At 37.7% G+C, this 20,390-nt stretch overlaps 1 protein-coding gene across 1 annotated transcript in view; it reads right to left on the bottom strand.

Annotated features, from left to right (window-relative positions):
* The window catches only part of LOC108902767 (E3 ubiquitin-protein ligase rnf213-alpha-like), a 47,980-nt gene that overhangs the window by 26,948 nt on the left and 642 nt on the right, over window positions 1-20,390 (bottom strand). The window contains 26 exon segments of the mRNA XM_018704765.2: window positions 463-1,711; window positions 2,271-2,426; window positions 3,258-3,395; window positions 3,839-4,056; window positions 4,138-4,297; window positions 4,681-5,300; window positions 6,030-6,182; window positions 6,696-6,869; window positions 7,463-7,652; window positions 7,873-7,995; window positions 8,078-8,176; window positions 8,336-8,467; window positions 10,260-10,419; window positions 10,534-10,589; window positions 10,689-10,881; window positions 11,092-11,298; window positions 11,737-11,993; window positions 12,130-12,395; window positions 13,258-13,454; window positions 13,621-13,767; window positions 13,869-14,026; window positions 14,301-14,585; window positions 16,280-16,386; window positions 16,672-16,735; window positions 17,320-18,018; window positions 19,960-20,072. Coding sequence (XP_018560281.2) covers window positions 463-1,711; window positions 2,271-2,426; window positions 3,258-3,395; window positions 3,839-4,056; window positions 4,138-4,297; window positions 4,681-5,300; window positions 6,030-6,182; window positions 6,696-6,869; window positions 7,463-7,652; window positions 7,873-7,995; window positions 8,078-8,176; window positions 8,336-8,467; window positions 10,260-10,419; window positions 10,534-10,589; window positions 10,689-10,881; window positions 11,092-11,298; window positions 11,737-11,993; window positions 12,130-12,395; window positions 13,258-13,454; window positions 13,621-13,767; window positions 13,869-14,026; window positions 14,301-14,585; window positions 16,280-16,386; window positions 16,672-16,735; window positions 17,320-18,018; window positions 19,960-20,072 — 6,321 coding nt within the window.

Genomic DNA, 20,390 nt, shown 5'->3' with positions numbered 1-20,390 from the left:
ATTAACAGTCTTTTCTGGGGAGCATTATTGTTTAAAATACTTAAATATTTCAAAACAGTTGAAACATAAATTCACAAATTGTGCTACATGTCTCAATTACTGTATGTTGTAAACAAATGCAAACGCCAAAACTGATGCTTGTAAACATTGATATTTTAGAGAAATATCTTCATGGGTCACCTAACCCAAGATGTGACAAAAGCTTATCTTCATCTCCAGTAGAAAGCTTTACCAAATGCCCAATTTAAGATTTGTGTGCAATTATAGGGAGTCATGGAAATTCATCAGGACTCAAATATTTTGATGTTATGCATATACAACCTTAAACTTCAAATAATGTATAATACATAGCCATAGAAATTGCTATTATTACTTTAGTTGGTGTTTTTACAATGTGTCCACAACTTATGTAACATTGGCACAGAGAGTAAATTAGTGACATTAGAAGAGACTATTACTCACCCACTCCTGCACGTCGGGAAGCAACAATACCAACAGAATGGCCACGTTTGAACATGGCATTTTTGTATGCTGATGTGACAGTGTAATGCCTTGACAAGTACTTCTGGATCCTTTCCAATGGCTCTTGTGGCACAAAGTCTCTTTTGAACTGACTGAATGCAGTGGGAATGTAAGTGTGTTCCCTGTCAGAGCTGCAAAAGATCACTAGCCTGTAATCATGGGAACGTAGTTTCTGAAAACACTTCTCCATTGCACAGCTAACGTCATATGTTAGTTGGTCTGCCCAAAGCATTGTGTAAATTTTCTGGCCTATGTCACCTGGTGTGAGACATCTCCTCAGAAAAAGCTCGACTTGCTCATGCGATGTTGCAGGGGTACACAAGAGAACCTCATCATAACTTGGCAGTGGCTCATATTCACTGGTCATGTACAAGCAGATGCTTGAAGTCAGGACCTCATCGTGTGGGCAGATTATGAGATTAGGTTGGTTTGAGAGAAGGCCTTTTGGGAGCCTTCTTCTAAGTGAATTGTCTTTTGTCTCTGAGAGCACTGGCTCTTCCCATTCATTTTCAATTTGGTCCTCTGTGATAGACATAGTTTTTAGTAACCCCCCTAAACTCCTTATGTCCAGGAGGTCATGGAAAAATATTTTCTCATTCTTCATGTAGCCATTCCACAACTCCTCCAGTTCTTTCAACCCAATGGTCTGGTCTGGCTTGTCTGTTGGATCAGGTGAGGATATACTGCTGTCACCCTGGTGAAGAAAGTGGCTTTGAAAGTGAATGCATTCATTCAGCCTTTGGCCAGACTGAAACTGGTTGTAAAATCTTCCCCATGTGGTCCAGACATCTGATGTTGTGCAGTTTGGTTTGATGAAAGAGAGCATCATCAAAGCGTTGTCCTCTATTTCTGCATTTACATTTGTCTGACTTACAACACTGCACAGGTAAAATATTTGCTCAGCTGTGAAGTAGTTTAAGTAATAGTGATCTGATCTCTGTTTGTCCATGAAGTTCTGCCAGTCATCAAGAAACAACTCCATCTTCTTGGACAGTACTGTAAGCTGTTCAACTAGACTTCCACACACTTGGATGGAATGCAGGGTCTTGCAAAACTTGATTTCCATAATGATGCATGGATCACTCTGACGTTTGCAGTAAATCTTAGCTTCCCAACATCTGAAGAGTGGGTTCCCTGCAGCATAAAGGTCTACAAAGGCTTTGGCAAGTCTTTGGACACTGTCAAACACCTGAAAATGAACAAAATAAAGTGAGATTACAAAAAACCCATTCATTCTATTGCAATATTTGTATATTTGTTGTATAGCAAAATTGTCTGTGACGACATTACAGGGAAAAAAGTTACTGCTAAGGCAAACTGAACATTTTCTACTGCTGCAGCTTCACATTAAAAGCATATTACTCATGAAACATGAGTTGGCTTGTATTATGAAGTAGTCACAGAAAATGCAATGTGTCTGTCAGTGAGCTTAACATTTACTGCTACCATTTATCAAAAATGTGTCTACAAAACAAGTCATTTTCTGCATTTCTGGAACAAGAAAGAACAGACACTGTGAGCTGTTAGGTGAAGATCTGCCAGCAACAGGCTGCACACCTCCAACTACTACCACCCAGCCAACTCCTTTCACTGTGCTTTGCTGTTCACAGATTCATGCTGTGAGCAGCAAAGATTGATGGCCGATTTCTTTATTAAAACAACAATAATTTGTTTTTCTGTCCCCAGACACTGGCTGAAATCTCAGCTTGCCAAGTATAAATCTCTCACAAAACCAAAATATACAACACCTCAGCAAATCGATCCACTTCACTTTGATTTTGTTCCCCTCTCCTGGACATGAGCATAAGCTTATTTTGCAATTCCTTCAGGTCCTCATAGGTGCATGTCAGGTTTTTCTCATGTCCATCTTGAATTTGCAGTGTCAGGGAACTCTCTAAAGCAAGCTACAAAGGGAAAGATCATTTATAAATGCATTACTAATACTGTGAAAAATGTAAAGGTTTTTAAAAATGTGTCTTACAAAGGTAAATATCTGAGCAGTAAACCTGAAATTCAGTTTAAAAAATGTAAAAGATTATTAAAAATAACATTAATTGTTACAAAAATATAGTACTTTGTGCCAACCGAGCAACAATGTGTAGTTGACAGGTAAAACCATATGAAAGTTCACAAAATGAAAAACACTTGCATTACATTTTAATTTTAAGTGCTCTTAAAGGACCAGTGTCACCTAGCAGTGAGGATGCAGATTGCAACCTGTCCCCTCACCACTCCCTCTCCAAGTGTGTTGGAGAGTCAGTGGCCGTCAGCTGACAAAATGGCGTATACCTTGACTACCCCGTCAACTAGTCTGTCAAGTGAGCGTTTGTTTATATATCTATATCAATATATTGTATTTAGTTGTTAGTCTGTAAAACTATAGGTAATAGCTGACATGTGCTCTCTCCTTTCTTGTTGTCCGTGTTGTGCTGCTATGATACATAGCAGCACAACACGGTGAACTCCTCTCAATATATAGATATACATGGGTCAATCTAACCGAACAAAAACACAACCATTATTGTTTTTAGGTGATTGTACATAATATTGTACATAATAAAAACATGTTAGATGTTACACAGTGGTCCTTTAATTTTGTTAAGTGAGTATAGCACCTAGTTTAGGTGTTTGACAAGCATTTTTCATTTTCATAAGACTATCTGGTTTGTTTTTTAAGTAGTCCTGTAATTCTGTAAAAATTTCAACACTAATTTCATGTGGTCCATTTAGTGTACCCTTTTCTGGTTTTGGGCCTTGATTGTGTATATCCCTCTCTCATTGATGGACGTAGCCAGGGATAGAGATGAAAATTCAACTGATCCATGGCTTTCTTTAACAGTCTTTAACCATTCCAGATGACGTGCTGTATCCCGCTGAAATCAGACACCAAACAAAACAAAATGTGCATGAAATTGTGGCTGTAAGTAAACAAAATAATCAAGTTTTGGTTGTTTTATACAAATGGCTAATAAAATAACAGCAGTCCTTTATCTGTGTTATGAAAATGTTTTTTACAGTTGCTGAGATTTAAGGAAGAGACATTGCTACAAACTACTTAACAATGGAGTTCATTAAACCAGGCACCACATTTGATCTTACTAGTGGTACTGGCCCTTAGTTTAACCATATAATTTACCTAATAATTTAATTATGATTTTGGAGAGTTACTCCTTGTTTCAACCCTGACCAAACCTCATGTAATTGTGTATGTACGGAATTATAAATAACACAACTTAGTTATTTTTGACTGGATGTGGTTTTAAAGTAGTAGTAATGTCAGTTGCATTATGGTGGTAAAAGAAGGATGGAATCTCACCAGCTTCACTGGTATGTCACTGTCATTTTCAAGTGCCCTCCACAATTTTGACAACGATGCCTCACAGTCCTTAAAGCCGGAGTCCTCCTTCAGACCATACAGCATGGATGAGTAACCAAGGACAGCATCATGAAAACAGGCCACTCGATCCACATCCAGGTCATTCTCTCCAGCAGAGATGGATGCCAGATCAACAAAAACTTTCAATTCATTGATATCTGCAATTATAAATTGCCTTCAGTTGTTGTTGTCAATTTTTGTGTTTTGCTATTGGTGACAAACAATGGCGTCTACTATACCTGTAAGTGCTTCTTTAACCCACAGCACAAAGTTTTGTCTCAGACTGAGTTCCTCAAGACATTTCCTGCGATTCTCTGTGATGTCCTTCAGAACATTTTTGGCATTTATGAGGGTATCATCTATGCAGTCCAGGCTGTTTTTCTTGAAGTCAGCTTCATTCTGAAAAATATACATTTACAATATGAAATCACAGAGTGAGCAATTCATGCTTCCAATTTAGATGTCTGTATAAAAGATATAAAAGGCTATGGCAACAGAAAGTTCCTTTTCCCCAAAACTCAAGTATCTAGGACTGAGGGCATCTTAATTAATTCAGTTTCCACTTACTACATTTCAATCTACTTTTCATAGTATTTCAGTATTTCATCAAGGCACAAGACCAAACTATTCTTCAACAATAAATGTGTACAGTGGAACAGCTCATTACTATTATACACCACTAGTTATACAAAACCATATATTTTTCTACATCCACCAAACATATAACTCTCAGATTCTCTCTTATGAATTAAGCTAGGTCTTTAATAAATTTAAATCATTACCATTTGCAGCAATCTTTCCAGTATTTTGAAGTCTCCCTTTGGACATATTGTTTTCCTGATACCCATGATGATTTTGGCAGATTCCATTGCAAGATTAAGGTCATGGTAGTGTCGAATCTGGTCAATCCTCCCTCTAATCCATTTTCTGTTGTCCTGCAGATCTATTCTGCACATGATGTCTAAATCTTTCCGCAAGTCTTCATACTTTCCTTTATAGACCTCAACCATGCTGTCTATTTCCTCCAGTAAAACTTCTCCACTCTTCAGACTTTGATAAAGCCCTTTGTATGTGCTGTAGCAGCCCTGGAAAATTTGGCTGTAGACCTGGTCAAGCGTGTAGATTTCCTCATTTCCTTCAAGATGTTCAGTGTCCTCTGTATCGGGTTGGTCTCTCGACAACTCATCTACTTGGGTCCTCCAGCACATTTTAAAGATTGAGCTGTCTTTAATGTCATGCAGTTCTGAAGCCATTTGACGGTTGACATCACAAAGGTTAAAATAAGTGACCTTCCCAGTTTCAGAAGAAGTCTGTTCATCAAGAGCGTCAACCTTCATTAATTCATTCAGGTTCAACATCTCAATGTTCTGATGAAGTTTTCTGTCCAATCCCTTGAAGTCAACTGTGGATTAAAAAGATGTTATTGCCACAATATCAGCATCTGAGATCAGCAAAGAAACAACTTACAGATCCCTTTCAATGTAAAGGAGTAGCACCTCAGTCAGATTAACTGAACTCCTCATCTTGTTGCACAGAATTGCGGCCAGCAGCCCCAGCAGAATAATAGCACGTAGGTCAAACAATCACCTTGCTGACTAGTGAGCTGAGTCTATTGGTATCCCTGGTCAGTGTTTACATGCCTCAGCTAAGAAACACCTTGGCAATTTCCTGCTATGTTCAGGGCAAGTACTGACAAACCTAATTGATGCAGTATAGCTGGCAAAGAGTTAAGTGTTAACACGGATATAAATTACATATCTGAATGAGAGATTCACCAGTCAATTGTCGTATCTGTATTCCTACTCACAAACAAAACAAATACACCAGCGATTTTCATGGATGTTGGATACAATTAAAACCATGTGAGGCCCACTAGCAAAGAACCAACTCAACAACCTAAACCAACCTAACGTGTTGGTATATTCGTCTGGAAAGAACACATATTGTGTTTAAACCCAATGTGTTCTACGGAGAACTGAACTGCACAACTTCTCACTTCGAGAAAACCAGTCCCATTCTGAAATTTACAGGTATCTTTTGACTTGACTCACTAGACCAGGCAAAATTCTACACGGAGGACACTTGAACACTTAATATGATTTTACGCTCTCAGTGTGCAAGTGCTGCCTACCTTTGACATTTTGGGGGAGCTCCTGGCAGATTTGTACAAGACCCTTGACCAGCTCCTTCTCTCTGTGGACAGCCTCTGCTTCGTCTTTTCTTGATCGCAGTAATCTTCTCATGTTTCTCTCATCTTTACAACGACCATCATCACAGAGACCATCTAGAGGAACATAAACACTTAGATGAAAACAAATACAGAACTAGAATTACAACTGTGAAGCTCAGCAAAGAATAACACCCACAGGAATTGTAAAGTGTTCCGATAATAGGTGTATATACATACACGCATACATAGTGAATATGAGGAACATGCTTGAAGGCAGTGGTTCCCAACCTAGGGTCGTGTTCCCCCCAAAGTTTCACAAGATAAATCAGGGATTGTGAGATGCGTTAGGAAAGAGGAACAGCATTCAAATTTGCTAGACAACTTTGCTCTGATTTTAAAAAACTCTTCTCTAATGTTTGCTTTTAATGGAACAATAAATAATTTACCCACAAAATACCTGTTTTAAAAGATGAGTTTGTAAATGTAAATTATCCTCAAATTTCAATTGTTACAATATACAATCTGGAGTAAGAAGAGGTAGAAGACACAGAATAGAATAAAGAGAGGGTCAATTAAGAGGAAGGTGAGCAGAAAGAACAGCAGAATTGGACAGATATTTGTATTCACCTATCTTCAACAAGTCAATGAATTCACGATCTTTGTGGAGGATTTGGTTTAAAGTTTTAATTTGGATTTCTCCACTGAGGAACTTCTCTGCCACAGATTTTAATGCTGAACTGGCCAAAGTCATCCTGACTTGTGCTTCATCTGACAATTTGTCAATCAGTCTTCCTCTTGCACCTGCAATACAAGATCGAAAACATAAACTACACAATATTTTATTATGTGTTATGTCCTGTACAAATACAAATTGATAAAACATTTTACTGTGAGAGAATAGTTAAACAGACAGACTTGAGGTAAGCCCAAAGCAACCCACTACCAGCCAAACTTTACTGTCTTTCTCCCTCTCGCTCTCTCTCTCATACACAGACACAAACACACACGCGTTTGTTTGTACTATCCCTGTGAGGACATAATGACATAATTGACATAATGCATAAGGCTCCTTACTCTAACTTTTACCATCACAACTACATCTCTAACCTTAACCCTTACACTTACCTAAACATAATTGTAACCTGAACCCTAAAACCAAGTCTTAACCCTCCAAAAGCCATGGGGACCTCATTTCTTGTCCCCACAGCAATACAAGTCCCCATGAGTTAGTGTGCACTGAGGTTAAAGTCTCCACCAGGAGAGAAGAACTAGGAACACACACACACACACACACACACACTTTACATTAGAGACACACTGTACATATTGTACACTAGACATAAGTAAATTCCCAGTCATAGCCACAATGTTATGTGATACATTTAAGTATTTACCTGTCATTTGGAGGACAGTTTTGGCCATGGGCCAGTTAACAAGGTACTCAAATATCAAGTCCTCGCCTTCAACGTATACTCCATTGGTATCTCTGGGCCATGTCTTCAGCACAACAACAGACATCAGCTTCCCAAACTTTGTGATATCATGTTTGTCCAACAGATCTGAAATAGCTCTACCAGATTTATCCTAAAAAACCATGCATAACAATTAAGCACTTATACCAGCATAACACAGTGGTAAATGTCAGACAATGAAATTCATTAAAACATATGAGAAATATCATATCTTTTTCTTCCTCTACAATCTTAAATAATTTACTCTATTCTTCACTTCGTGATGGGGGGAGTTGTTAATGAAGAAACACAAAATGATAACCTTAAATGCACACAGTTATACACAATCATACCTGACAAAGAGCAGCAACTGCCTCCAGTGCACATTTCTCCATTGCACTGCATAATGATGGACTTGTCTTGCTCATTTCTTCCATCTTGTTGGAGTATATTCCAATTTGATCCACTAGATGTTCCTATCACACAAGCACGTACCCTCAGTTTTGTTTTTCAAGTTCATGTGCATAGAATGTAAATAAAACACAAATCCAGCCTTACTTTTTTTAGTTTTCCCTCAAAATCTGCCATGAATGTGTTTCTCCAGAATGAAGTGTGTTCGTCATGACTGAAGGATAGCGATAGTAACTTGTCCCATACCTAGAAAGAGAGACATATGGATTTTAACATGCCAGCTCCATCAGAATTTAAGCACTCCTTATAACATCAAACGGAAATCACACTAGGAAAAAAAAGAAAAATAAATGTAAAACCACAATATAAAACAAAAGATATATACTGCCATTGATTTCTGCTTACCTTAATTTCATGTGGTACAGAAAACTGTGCTTTCCATTGATTAACCAGCTTGTTTTTGAAGGTATTTCGCCGCCATTTTCTCACTGTCTCTAATGTCTCCCCAATTGATTCTTCATGAATTCTCACTCTTGACTGGAAAAGAATCTATAAGTTACTACATTTACCTCATTGTTTTTCATTTCTATTTCATTTGAAATAAATAGATGGTAATAAATTAAATGTGTGTTTATACATATATCTACAATACTGTGCAGAAGTCTTAGGCCACCATTAGATTTGTTGTTATAGCAATGACCATATATAATTATTATGTCTTTGAGCAAGACATGCTTGAGCATTACATACTCATGTTGTATGAGTTTAACTCATTGGAAGCTTGCTAATATCACAGAAAAGATCACAGAATTTGACAGATAGCAAACAAACTGGATACTCAAGATGTGGTATTCAAGCTGTTCTAAAGAAGAATCAGGAGAGGTCAAAGACAAAATGGTTCTGATGAGAAGTTTCTTAGAGTTTCTTCTATGCATGACTGAAAGAAGTCCCGCAAGGACCTTGCTCAGCTTCTGGCAGCTTCATCGGGTTCAAGTTAACTTTTCTGCAGTCCGAAAAAGCTTGATCAGGAATGGTCTTTGTGGAAGGGTAGCAGCCAAGAAACCGCTTTTTCGAAAGGGGAACAGAGTGAAATGGCTAAGAGCTAAAGCTTAAAAAGATAGGAATGAGAGTCAGTGGAAAAGAGTATTATGGAGAGACAAATCCAAGTTTGAACATTTTTGGTCCAATCATCAAAAACATGTGAGAGGAATTTGGAGGAGTTGGAAAGGGGTAGAGGAATCAGTGCTAGGGGCCTTAACTAAAATATGACAGTGGTATTGGTCATATTGTCCAAATTGATGGGATCGTGGATGCTGAAAAGTACAGCCAGGTTTTAATTCATCATGCCATTCCTTCTGGAAAGTGCCTGACTGGAAATTGTTTTATTTTTCAGCAGAACATCAATCCCAAGCACTCTGCTAATGCAGTGAAATCATATTTGGAAATAAAAACAGCTGATAAAACACTGACAGTCATGGACTGGCCTTCAAAGAGACCAGACCTGAATATTATAGGGGTAGTATGGGATCACCTGGACAGAGAAATAAATGAAAGACAGCCTAAATTTAAAGAAGAACTCTGGGAAGTGCTGAATAATAATACTAGAAGATTACTTTATTATTTCCTATATCTTCTGTTTGTATCTTAGTAAAGAGATGGAAAAATAAATATCGATGGTCATTCAAACTTTGCTACAGCAGAAAAGCTAGTGGTGGCTTAAGACCTTTGTACAGTACTGTGTATATATATATATATATATATATATATATATATATAGAGAGAGAGAGAGAGAGAGAGAGTGCATTCAGAAAGTATCAGATGCCTTCAGATTTGTCCCTCCACACAATTGTGTCCCTGAGCTATGCAGACAGTTCCTTCAACCTCTAAATCAAGTCCAATCAGTTGAATTTAACACAGGTGGACTCCAATCAAGATGTAGAAAGGTCTCAAAGACAGTCAAGTGAAATAGAGGACACCACAGCTAAATTTCAAGTGTTATAGTAAAGCGTCTGAATGCTCACATCAATGTGATATTTTAGTTTTTCCCTTTTAAATAAGTTTGCAAAAATTTCTAAAATTCTGTTTTCATTGCTTTGTCATTCTGGGAAATTGAGTGTAGATTGATGAGGGGAAGATCTGTTTTTCTTATTCTTAGCATAAGGCTGTAACATTGGAAAATGTGAAAAAAGTGAAGGGATCTGAATACTTTCTGATTGCAATGTATTTTTGTGTGTGTGTGTGTGTGTGTGTGTGTGTGTATACACTGGTCAGTTACAACATTAAACCACTGACAGATGAAGTGTCCAACAGACTGACAGGTGAGTCTTACCTGGGAATCAGCGTGGTCATATGACTTGGCAATCAGACAGACGAGATCAAGGAAGTCAAGAGGGACATCCCAGCAGTCTGAATTATTTGTGTGAGAGCAGACAGAACCGAGAAGCCTTACTGCAGTTTTCAGGCAGCACTCTCCATACTGGTCATCAAAACTACATGAAGAGAATACCTGCATTATTATAAGATTACTAGCAGTAGCTACACTAAAATTAACATTACTGCTGATACTGTGTCAAAATGACAGATAGAGGGGTTTTTTTTCCAACCTTTTACTGCGATTTCTTTCTCTGTTGATAAGATGAGATGCCAGTTCTTTCAAAGACTGTAATCCAAAGAGCAGAGGAAATGTAATTTGTAGACACAGCTCAACAGTGATGACGTAACTCAAACAAGTGATAGCATTTTATTCAAGACTACATACTTTGTAGTTTAAGTGGGGTCCTCCAGATTTGACACTGAACTGCATGTGGTAAAGAATGTCTAAGAGGTCCACTTGCACACTGGATATGAAGCTCATTAGATCATCCACACTCAGCAGAGACATCCAAGAGCGAACAAGACGACGGTCAATGTCCAGCAGGTATGCATTTTCTTTCATGATCTTGATCAGACTCCTAATTTCAGAGTTAGAATCAGAGTTGATTTTGGTGACCAGTTGCCTTTAACTTAATTTCAAGATGTTATCAAAAAAAATTCTATTTCTTGACCTAAAGCATCTTACTGTTAATTTAAGCTATTGATATGCAAACATATTTCTAATTTAAATTTTCCTCTGATATTTCAGTGGATTCCATATGTGTGTGCAGGAGAAAAACACTACTTACCTAGAGCTACCATCCCTGTATGAATGTATTCCTTTGCTTCCCTTCAAGTCTGTCCAGGAGTCAAACTGTGGATTCAAGACAGGTGGAACTGGCTCAAAAGGCTTACTTTCTCCTCTCAGTAGGTGAATCAGAGGGATGACCAAGATGAACTTCTCAATGTGGTATTGTCTAGCATTGTTGCAAAGCATCTCAACAGTATCTGCAATACTGAACCAGTGGAAAAGTAAGTGTTAATTATATTTAAGGTGGAAGTGCTTTATACTCAAAATAAAACTCTTCAGTATGTGACCATTTGACAATGTTGTTTGTTTTTAATCTTATAGTTCTTATTTTACTTATTACTACTACTATTTACCTTACCTTGGGAAGTACTGCTCTGTAACTACTCTAATAAATTAATTTTGTAATTTGACCCTTGTCAAACTTTTAATCCTGAAGGAGTTCAACTGACAGGGTCTTCTGATTGATACTATTTCCAGACTGAACCTTTAACTTTATATTGATCTAGCTATAAAGAGCTCACACTAGTCACTATGTTCTTAAAACTTAAATCTGCAGGACAGTTTTTTTTTTGTTTTCTTGTCTATTATTTAATTATTATTTAATTATAAATGATAAATCTTTATGATCATTAGGATGAATTACCTCTTTTTATCAGCTAATGGCCTGACAAAGTCTGTCCAGATTGAGATGAAATGCCGTTGTGGTTTTTTAGGCAGGCAAAGAAGATTGCATAGACTAGACAGTTGATGTGTCATGCTCTCTTTCAGGTACTTGTTGTAGACAAGCAAACCAACAACTCCTGCATGCAGAGGTGGTAAGAGGGATTCTGTTTCTTCTTTCCACATGCTTGGCTGAGCAATGATGTTTTCCTCCAGGAAATTTTTGAGCAGGATTTTCACCTGAAAAAAGTAAAGTAGGAAAGTCAGGACTTATGCCAAATAAAACAGTATTTATTCATTCAGTCTGTCTTAGATTTGGAGGGACTATTCTGGGAATACATATGTATTGTTACAGAATGAAACCCTCGACATTTACCTCTTCTTTACCATATTGTAATGGCCACGGTCTTTTCATGCCATCATGAAGCAAAGGATAGCTGTATGCATAAAAGAACTGTTGTAGCAATAAAAAGAAGTTGTTCACATTTTGTTCATTCCAGGTTGTAAGAAGATCAAAGATTATTTTTAGCATTTCCACGCCAGCTTGGTTTCTCCCTTTTATTACAGTTTCTTTGGCAGAATGCCAAATCCAACTGCTCTTCAGTTTGGGATGGATCACATCATCATATTGGTGCCACTCATCTGAAAAGTCCAATAGCACAAAATGTACAGAGGTGCATTAATTGTACATACTCATTTTTACTGGCCCATTCATAATGTAAATGTTTTTATGTCTATCTCTAACTAACATTACAACAAGAACAAACAGGACAAAACAATACTACTGGTGCTGTCATTGCCTTTCTTTTTAAATTTATATTCCTCTGTGCAAAAGCATGAACGTCATGATTGGCTGGAATGGATGGCACCGATCCACTTCATTTATATCCCATTTTTAGAGCCAGGGTTGTGTTTTTTAAGCACACAAACAGGGGCAGCTAGAGGACTACAAGGAGATATTCCCTGAATTTGAATAAAAGTGCATTAGATTTCAATTGCTAAGCCTGCCTTTAATTCCCTTTGTTGGGACACATAAGGTCATTAGAAAAACGATGACACTACTTTAAAGAATGAAACATATTCATACTTGGCTCTCATTCAACACATTTGTGAATATTTTGGTCATAGGTCGTTCTCAAACGGTCAAAATATCTCTTCATCTAGACATCTACCTTTAGACATAAACAGCTTGGACAGGTGTCTTGTCAAATATGGTACACAAAACTCACTACCATCCACCCCACCTACATGTATGTCTAATACATGTTTTGCTGTTTTCACAGTTTATGTGGCTGTCTTAGTCATATCTCCCTTATAGTTCTCTGATCTTGGTGGGACTTGCCTGTTCTGCACACATGTATTATGTATCTAAGTTTAGACAGAAAATGCACAAAAAAACATTTTTCATCATTGTTTGTACAAACAGTAAAAAACATTAGCAAACTGTAAATTAGTCTGCAAATAGGCAAAATTTGTTTCTGAACAAAAAATATATTTATAATACCTTCATTTGTTAAAAGGTCCTGTCTGATTGACAGGCACCTGTTGATGAAGTGATTTTCATCTTTCTGATAGATGGTCTCATAGATTTCCTTATACTTGTGCTTGTATACTGCGTATTTGTAGGGTATGCTCTCATGAATTTTGCTTTTGTGAAACAAAACCCGTCCTTCAACAAGATATCTCTTGTCCCCTAGAGACCTGTGAAACATAGGACACACAGGTTAATAGTCACTAGTAGTAATGTTGATTAAGAAAAAAAAACAATCACAATCTTCTTTCCTTGGTTTGCAGCTGAGAATTTACACAGCAGTTATTTTGGTATGATTGTGAAAAAAACAAAAACAATGACTTTACTAAGTCATACCTGGAAAAGGACATTTTCAGACCATGATCCCAGTTTCCAAACAATGCTTTAGAGTGTACTTCAACAAAGTCTTTTTCTGGATCCAAATTCAAGTCTTTAGAAGTGACAGCATGGAAGTACACAGCCACATATTCATTGTCTGATGAACTGCACGGGGAAATAAGAAAATTTGGCAATAAATGTTAATATTCATATTAATAACCATAAACGTAAATAAATGCTAATAATCATCAATCAATACAACTTACATCTGTGGAAGTTCAGCAGATCTTTCCAAGATATTTGCTGCCACTAGAGGACCCACCTCCTCGGGTGCTGGTGACCTAGAGACAGCTACATTACTTGGCTGCTGTGCTTGTCTCTCCAGATGTGTGCTTGCTTTTTCACTTGCTTTGGTGTCAACAGCCTGTGGGGAAAAAAGGTGGAAGAGTAAATAAAGCCATGATTCAGATGATCAGGATATTTATGTATCTATTGTGCAATATAGGAGATACAATCAAAAAGCTCAGACTATTTTAGTTGAGAGCAAACAGATCATAGCACAGTAATGCTGAATTCTGCAGGTATAGGTTGTAAGTGTCCCAAATCAGTATTCCAGGTTTCATCATGATCAACATCTGGACCTGTATTACACACATTTTTGTGACCATTTACAGGCGTGTATTTACATATTTACTTACTGTACTGATATCTGATGGGTCCTTTGTTTGTTGCACTGTCAGTTTATCACTGTCAAGTGTAGGAGAGGGCGGTGTCTTACTTCTGGCAGCTGTTCTAGATAGCCTCTCTTCCTCCTTACGGGTCCCTGTGACTTGTGTTGTAGCAACTAAATTGCCATGTGTCTGGTGGAGGGATGAGGCTGTGGCTCTGGTTTCCACTGCTGCTGGGCCATCTGTGTTATTTGATAGGTCCTGTGTTGTAGTGTCATCTCTGGCTGGATCTGAGTCATCACTAGCTGACTGCCCCTGAAAATATAAAAACATAACTAGTTAGCTTTTCAAATATAATTTTCAATATATTTCAATGTTTCTAGGAGGCATCCACGAAGTTGTAAAATCAAATATGAATTGCAATGCCCTGTTGTCATCTTTGTTGTCTTGTCAAACTTGTATGCCATATCAAGCAGCAAATGTTATTGAGCACAAAAAAAGTTTCAACCATAAAATATGATTACGTTTTGTTCCTCTAAAGACTTCTATCTTGATGTCAGCCATTAAATGAGTTAACAGAGACTACCACCACCTTGTTTTTACACTGTTGAGTGCATTGTGATTTTGTTAACACTAGATTGTCAGCTAATGAGGACAAGAGATCTAAGTTTAGCAAAATGAAGTGTAAAGTGCAGCAAAGCCAAAATGTAATCTCCCCATGTGAGGACACAGGGTCTCAGGAGGTTAATTTCATGGGGTTTCTAAGGGGCCTATTATCCTACCTCTTGTTACTTGTTATTTCAGTAGGCTAACATGCAAGCTTTAAATACTAGTTGGATAATTGGGAAACTGAGAACAGGTGGGAGTAGATGAGCAAGGTCAGGTGACTGGAACAGGAGGGAAAGTCCAGGGGCATCTGGTGAACGGCTGCGGAACAACAGTTAAGAAGAGCTGCATATAAATGCAGGAATGACAGGAATGAGGGCAGGGTTTGTGACAATTATAGCCCACATTAATTATGCCACACTGCGCCAAGTGGTGAGTACATGCATTTCCACTGCAGCTTCACAGCAAGATCACCTGACCAGTGCTTCTATGGTGATGCTTGGTAGCAAGTCAAAGCTGTGCATTCACTTATCTGACACTAGTTATATCCTACAATTCTTCTACTTATTACTGATAACTTCTACAGCTATATTGAAGCTGTGTTAAAGTCCGCTGATTCAAACTGAATGTACCTGCTACAGATGCTGGTACTTGACATTAAAAGCTGAGCTTTGAAGCTCTGTGTCAAAAAATAGTAAACACAGCAATATGAGAACACATTTCCAGCATTTTGGATGAAAAATGAGGAACAAGTGACAGTAAAGTAGGAAGATAAAAAGCAGCATTTGAATGCGGCTCTTACTGTGATCTCCAACATGTCATAAAGGTACACGACACCATACCACACTACCCTGCAGAAAACCACTTGCAGTGTGTCAAAACAGCTTGGATGATCACAGGTGATCACTGATCAACTCTGTGAGAATTCCCAACCTTATTTAAAAACTGCTTCTGTAGAGATTCTCAAAGGTTTACATGCAGTGGCCAATTTATTGAGTGCACATTAACAGCCTAATGCAATCCAACACTGCAGCTGAATTCTGCCTTTACAAAATGTTTTGATGTTCATTTCTGTCAATATCAGAGATGTGTTATTCCATCTATGCATATGTTTATAATTGCAGGCGGTGTTGTACTAGACTGCATTGCATTGAAAGGCGTTTTCCAACTGGTTAACACATTCCTGCTAGAGAGGAAACTTGTTCTCTGTTTTTATGAGCTTGTTTACTATCCAAGATAATGCCTATGCATAAGTTCCAGTAAGAGGAAGTAAACAAATGCTGCATGGATGCCTTCTGTTTTGATCTGTTTTTTAAACATTGTTGGTTAAATTCATGGCTTAATACTATTTTAATAAGCATGAAAATTATATCAATGTAAAAACTGTTTCTAAGCATTTTCACCTTTATCTGGGAAGTGTTTTCTTGTCCTTTAACATCTTTTGGAACCTGGTCCTCCTTTGGGTTTTCCTCAGAGGTGACTGAGGGCAGAGATGCTGACGTGGCCACATCTGTGTTAATGTTATGTGACATATTAGTTACATATATCTAACCATAGTAAATGTGTTTTGTATGGTACTCATCACTACAGATGGTATAACAGAACAATAAATTACAAACTTCAGCTTTAAACTGAACCAAATTGGACTTTGGGCTACCATATAGCTTCTTCATTTAAGTCTATGTAAGGTACAAAAAACAATGTTATTAGATATGAAAAACACTACATTTGTGTTGCAAAAGACTGGGAGGGTGGAAGGGTGCTGGTGACCTCAAGACATCTACATTTCTGTTACCTGGCTGCTGTTCTTGTCTCTCCAAGTGTAGGCTTTCTTTCTCATCTGATTTGGTGTCAACAGCCTGTGAAAAAAAATAAAAGGTTGAAGAGTAAGCAATCAGATGATCAGGCTAATAATTAATCTCTTGTACAATACATACAGCTAAAACATCAAGTTCCAAAGTCCTATAACAAACTGATAGCCATGCATAACAAATCAGTGGTACAACATAGACTTACAGTAACTGTCAATTCTTATGTTTTACTTATGAGACTCAAATTTCATTTTGATTGGTAAATAGACAGTTATCATTACACATTTAATAACCACTATCCGCGATTGTTACCACCACACAATGGTTATAATTTCAGACTGATGAAAATCATTACACAATCATTGTTGATATTAAATTATTAGATGTTACATTATCATTATTAAACGTAAACTGAGAAAAAGGAAGCAATAAGTCTTTTGTTATAAACTAATGATCAAGTGTCTGAGTCAGTTATAATATAATCTCAGACTGATGAAAATCATTACACAATCATTGTTGATAATAAAATATTAAATGCTATTTATCTGCGAGAGACTTGTTATAAACTAATGATTAAGTGTCTGAGTCAGTTTGAGGATTAAAACTATAAACTTGACTGATAACAACAGTACCTCAGTGCTTTTGGCTGCTTCCTTTGTTACTGGACATGGATCAGCAGATCCAGTTTTTTCAGTATTTTGGTCATCTGAATAACAGCTCTTATCTCCACCTTGTTGGTCATCTTTCCTGTCAGTTTGTTTCACAGCTGTATGCTGTTCAGTGTTGGTGTGATTCTCATTATCATTTGGCCTGTAGGAGAGATTTTGTGTCTCACGGTTGAATGTCTTATCTTCATCTTGACCAGAGGCAGGGTGCTTTGCCACCAAATCACAGTCTTGAAGTATTTGCTCAGATGATTCAGGTGCAGTGGCGCTGGTTTCTTTAGTTGATGTTAGTGATGACGTAGCATCAGACAACTGCCCAGAATGAATGTCACTTGACTTGTCAGCAGGACGTTGTACTGCATCCCGGCTGGTCTCTGTACTGATATCTGATGGGTCCTCTGTTTGTTGCACTGTCAGTTTATCACTGTCGTGTAGGAGAGGTGTAGGAGAGGGCGGTGTCTTACTTCTAGCGGCTGTTCTAGATAGCCTCTCTTCCTCCTTTCTAGTCCCTGTGACTTGTGTTGTAGCAACTAAATTGCCATGTGTCTGGTGGAGGGATGAGGCTGTGGATCTGGTTTCCACTGCTGCTGGGCCATCTGTGTTATTTGATGGGTCCTGCGTTGCATCATCTCTGGCTGGATCTGAGTCATCACTAGCTGACTGCCCCTGAAAAAATAAAAAATAAAAAAATAACTAGTTAGTTTTGCAAATATCATTCTCAGTATATTTCAATATGTCTAGATGGTACAGTTTCTTTAGAAGTAGAAATTACCAGATTGACCGAGTAGTTAATGTGCTGAACCAAAGAACATTTTTTACAAAACACAAGTTAATAAAATGGAAAACATCCACAGTGACGAAGAAAATATGTAACTTGCAGGCTGAATTTGGAAGGTCTTATCGGTAAATGGGATTTCTAAGAGGCTTATTATTATACTAAGAGGCTTATACTACCTTTTGTTATTTGTTACTTCAGTAGGTTAACACGCAAGGTTTAAATACGAGCTGTATAATTGGGAAACTGGGAACAGGTGGGTGGGCAGTAGGCATGTGCCAGTTACGGGTTTCAAGTTATACTGTGGTTTGAAAAAGTCAAGCCACCAATATTTTCCATTATACCGTTCCTACAGTATAAGCTGTTTTCCTCCCACGTAAAAATGACTCCTGCAGTTCTAACACAACCCCTTTTCTTCTGGTTTGTGAAAGCAGTCAGCTCTGTTCAGGCTACCTGTATTCATGATGGCAGAAGGAGGTGGAACGAACATTATGCAACAGCTATGTAGCATGTCTAGCTAGCATCGGTGAAATAAATACTATAGGCTTGGTACACGTTTACTAATGTTCCAGATATTCTGTGTTGTTTGAAAATAAAATAGATTGTGTTCAATGGAGAAAGACTGAGTTGTTTTTATTACAGGCATTTCAAAATAACTCAATTTAGAGCTGTAATCACAATACTGTGATATCACAATTTTTTTTATTTATTTATTTATTTATTTTTTGCTTAAGGTTATCATACTGTCAGATTCTCACACCGGCCCATGCCTAATGGGCATGGAGGGTGAGATGACTGGGAGAGAAAGTCCAAGGGTATCTGGTGGACAACTCCATATAAATACAGGGGCCTGAGAGAGAGAGACTGTGGCTGACAGGGACAGAAACTGAGGGCAAGGATTGTGACATGTGAATACATGCATTTCCACTGCAGCTTTACAAGATCACCACACTGACCAGTGCTTTTATACAGATGCTTTGTAGCAGGGCAAATCTATACGGTCACCTCCATCAAATCAAAGCTTATCTGATTGGCTGTGGCTATGCTGGTGATTATAGATAAAGCACTGTTATTATGTCTATCCACATTCACCAGTCAGTGCAGTTAAGTTTCACTCCTATGTTTATGTTTGTTCTGCTTGTCCAGCAGCTTTGTAGCTCTGTGTCAAGTACTGTGCTGTAGCTGTAATATCGTATGAGGAATGGTAAACACAATAACATATGGACACATCCAGGGCATTTTGGATGGATAATGAGGAAACAGTGACTGTAAACTAGGAAGACACAAAGCTGCATTTGACTGTGGCTCTTACTGTGGTCTCCAACATGTCATCAAGGTACACAACCATGCCACACTCCCTTGAATACAACCACTTTCACTGTGTCAGAACAGCTTGGATGAAATGCAGTGGCCACTTTTTTGAGTGCACATTAACAGCCTAACGCAACCAAACACACACCGCTCAATTCTGCCTTTACAAAATGTTTTGATGTTCATTTTCATTCATGTCAGAGATATGTTATTTCATCTATGCATATGTTTGTGATTGCTGACAGTGTTGTACTAAACTGCATTGCAATGAAAGGTGTTTTCCAACTGGTTAACACATTCCTGCCAGAGACGAAACTTGTTCTGTTTTTATGAGCTTGTTTACTATCCAAGATAATGTCAGTGTTTCAGTCTCAGTGAGAGGAACTAAAAGAATATTGAATGGACTCTTAATGTTTTGTTTTTTAAACATTGTTATTTAAATGTAATTAATGTAATAAATACTAATTATATAATAGCGTGAAAATTATACCAGTATAACAACTGTTTCTAAGCCTTTTCACCTTTATCTGGACAGTGTTTTCTTGTTCTTTTACATCCTTTGGAACCTGGTCTTGACCCTCTTTTGGGTTCTTCTCAGTGGTGACTGAGGGCTGAGATGCTGACGTGGCCACATCTGTGTAAGAATTAATGTTATGTGACATATTAGTTACATATATCTAACCATAGTAAATGTGTTAGTTTTAGTCTCATGTGGTATTCCTCTATACAAATGTGATAACAGAACAATAAATTACTAATTGGATTTTTAGCTACCATATAACTGAATCATACTTCAAGTCATTCAAGTCTGAGTAAAACACTACAATTTTGTTCCAGATGACTTATGGTTAAACTTCCACCAGCAGCACTTTTTTATGGTTGCACATGAGAAAGCTATTTTCACATTCTATTTCATACTTTCTATTTCATATAATAAGAAATTCATAAAGGA

Source organism: Lates calcarifer, linkage group LG17, assembly GCF_001640805.2.
Source record: "Lates calcarifer isolate ASB-BC8 linkage group LG17, TLL_Latcal_v3, whole genome shotgun sequence".
Taxonomy (NCBI): Eukaryota; Metazoa; Chordata; class Actinopteri; family Centropomidae; genus Lates; species Lates calcarifer.
Note: the sequence above shows the minus strand (reverse complement) of the source record. Positions and strands in the feature narration are given on the sequence as shown.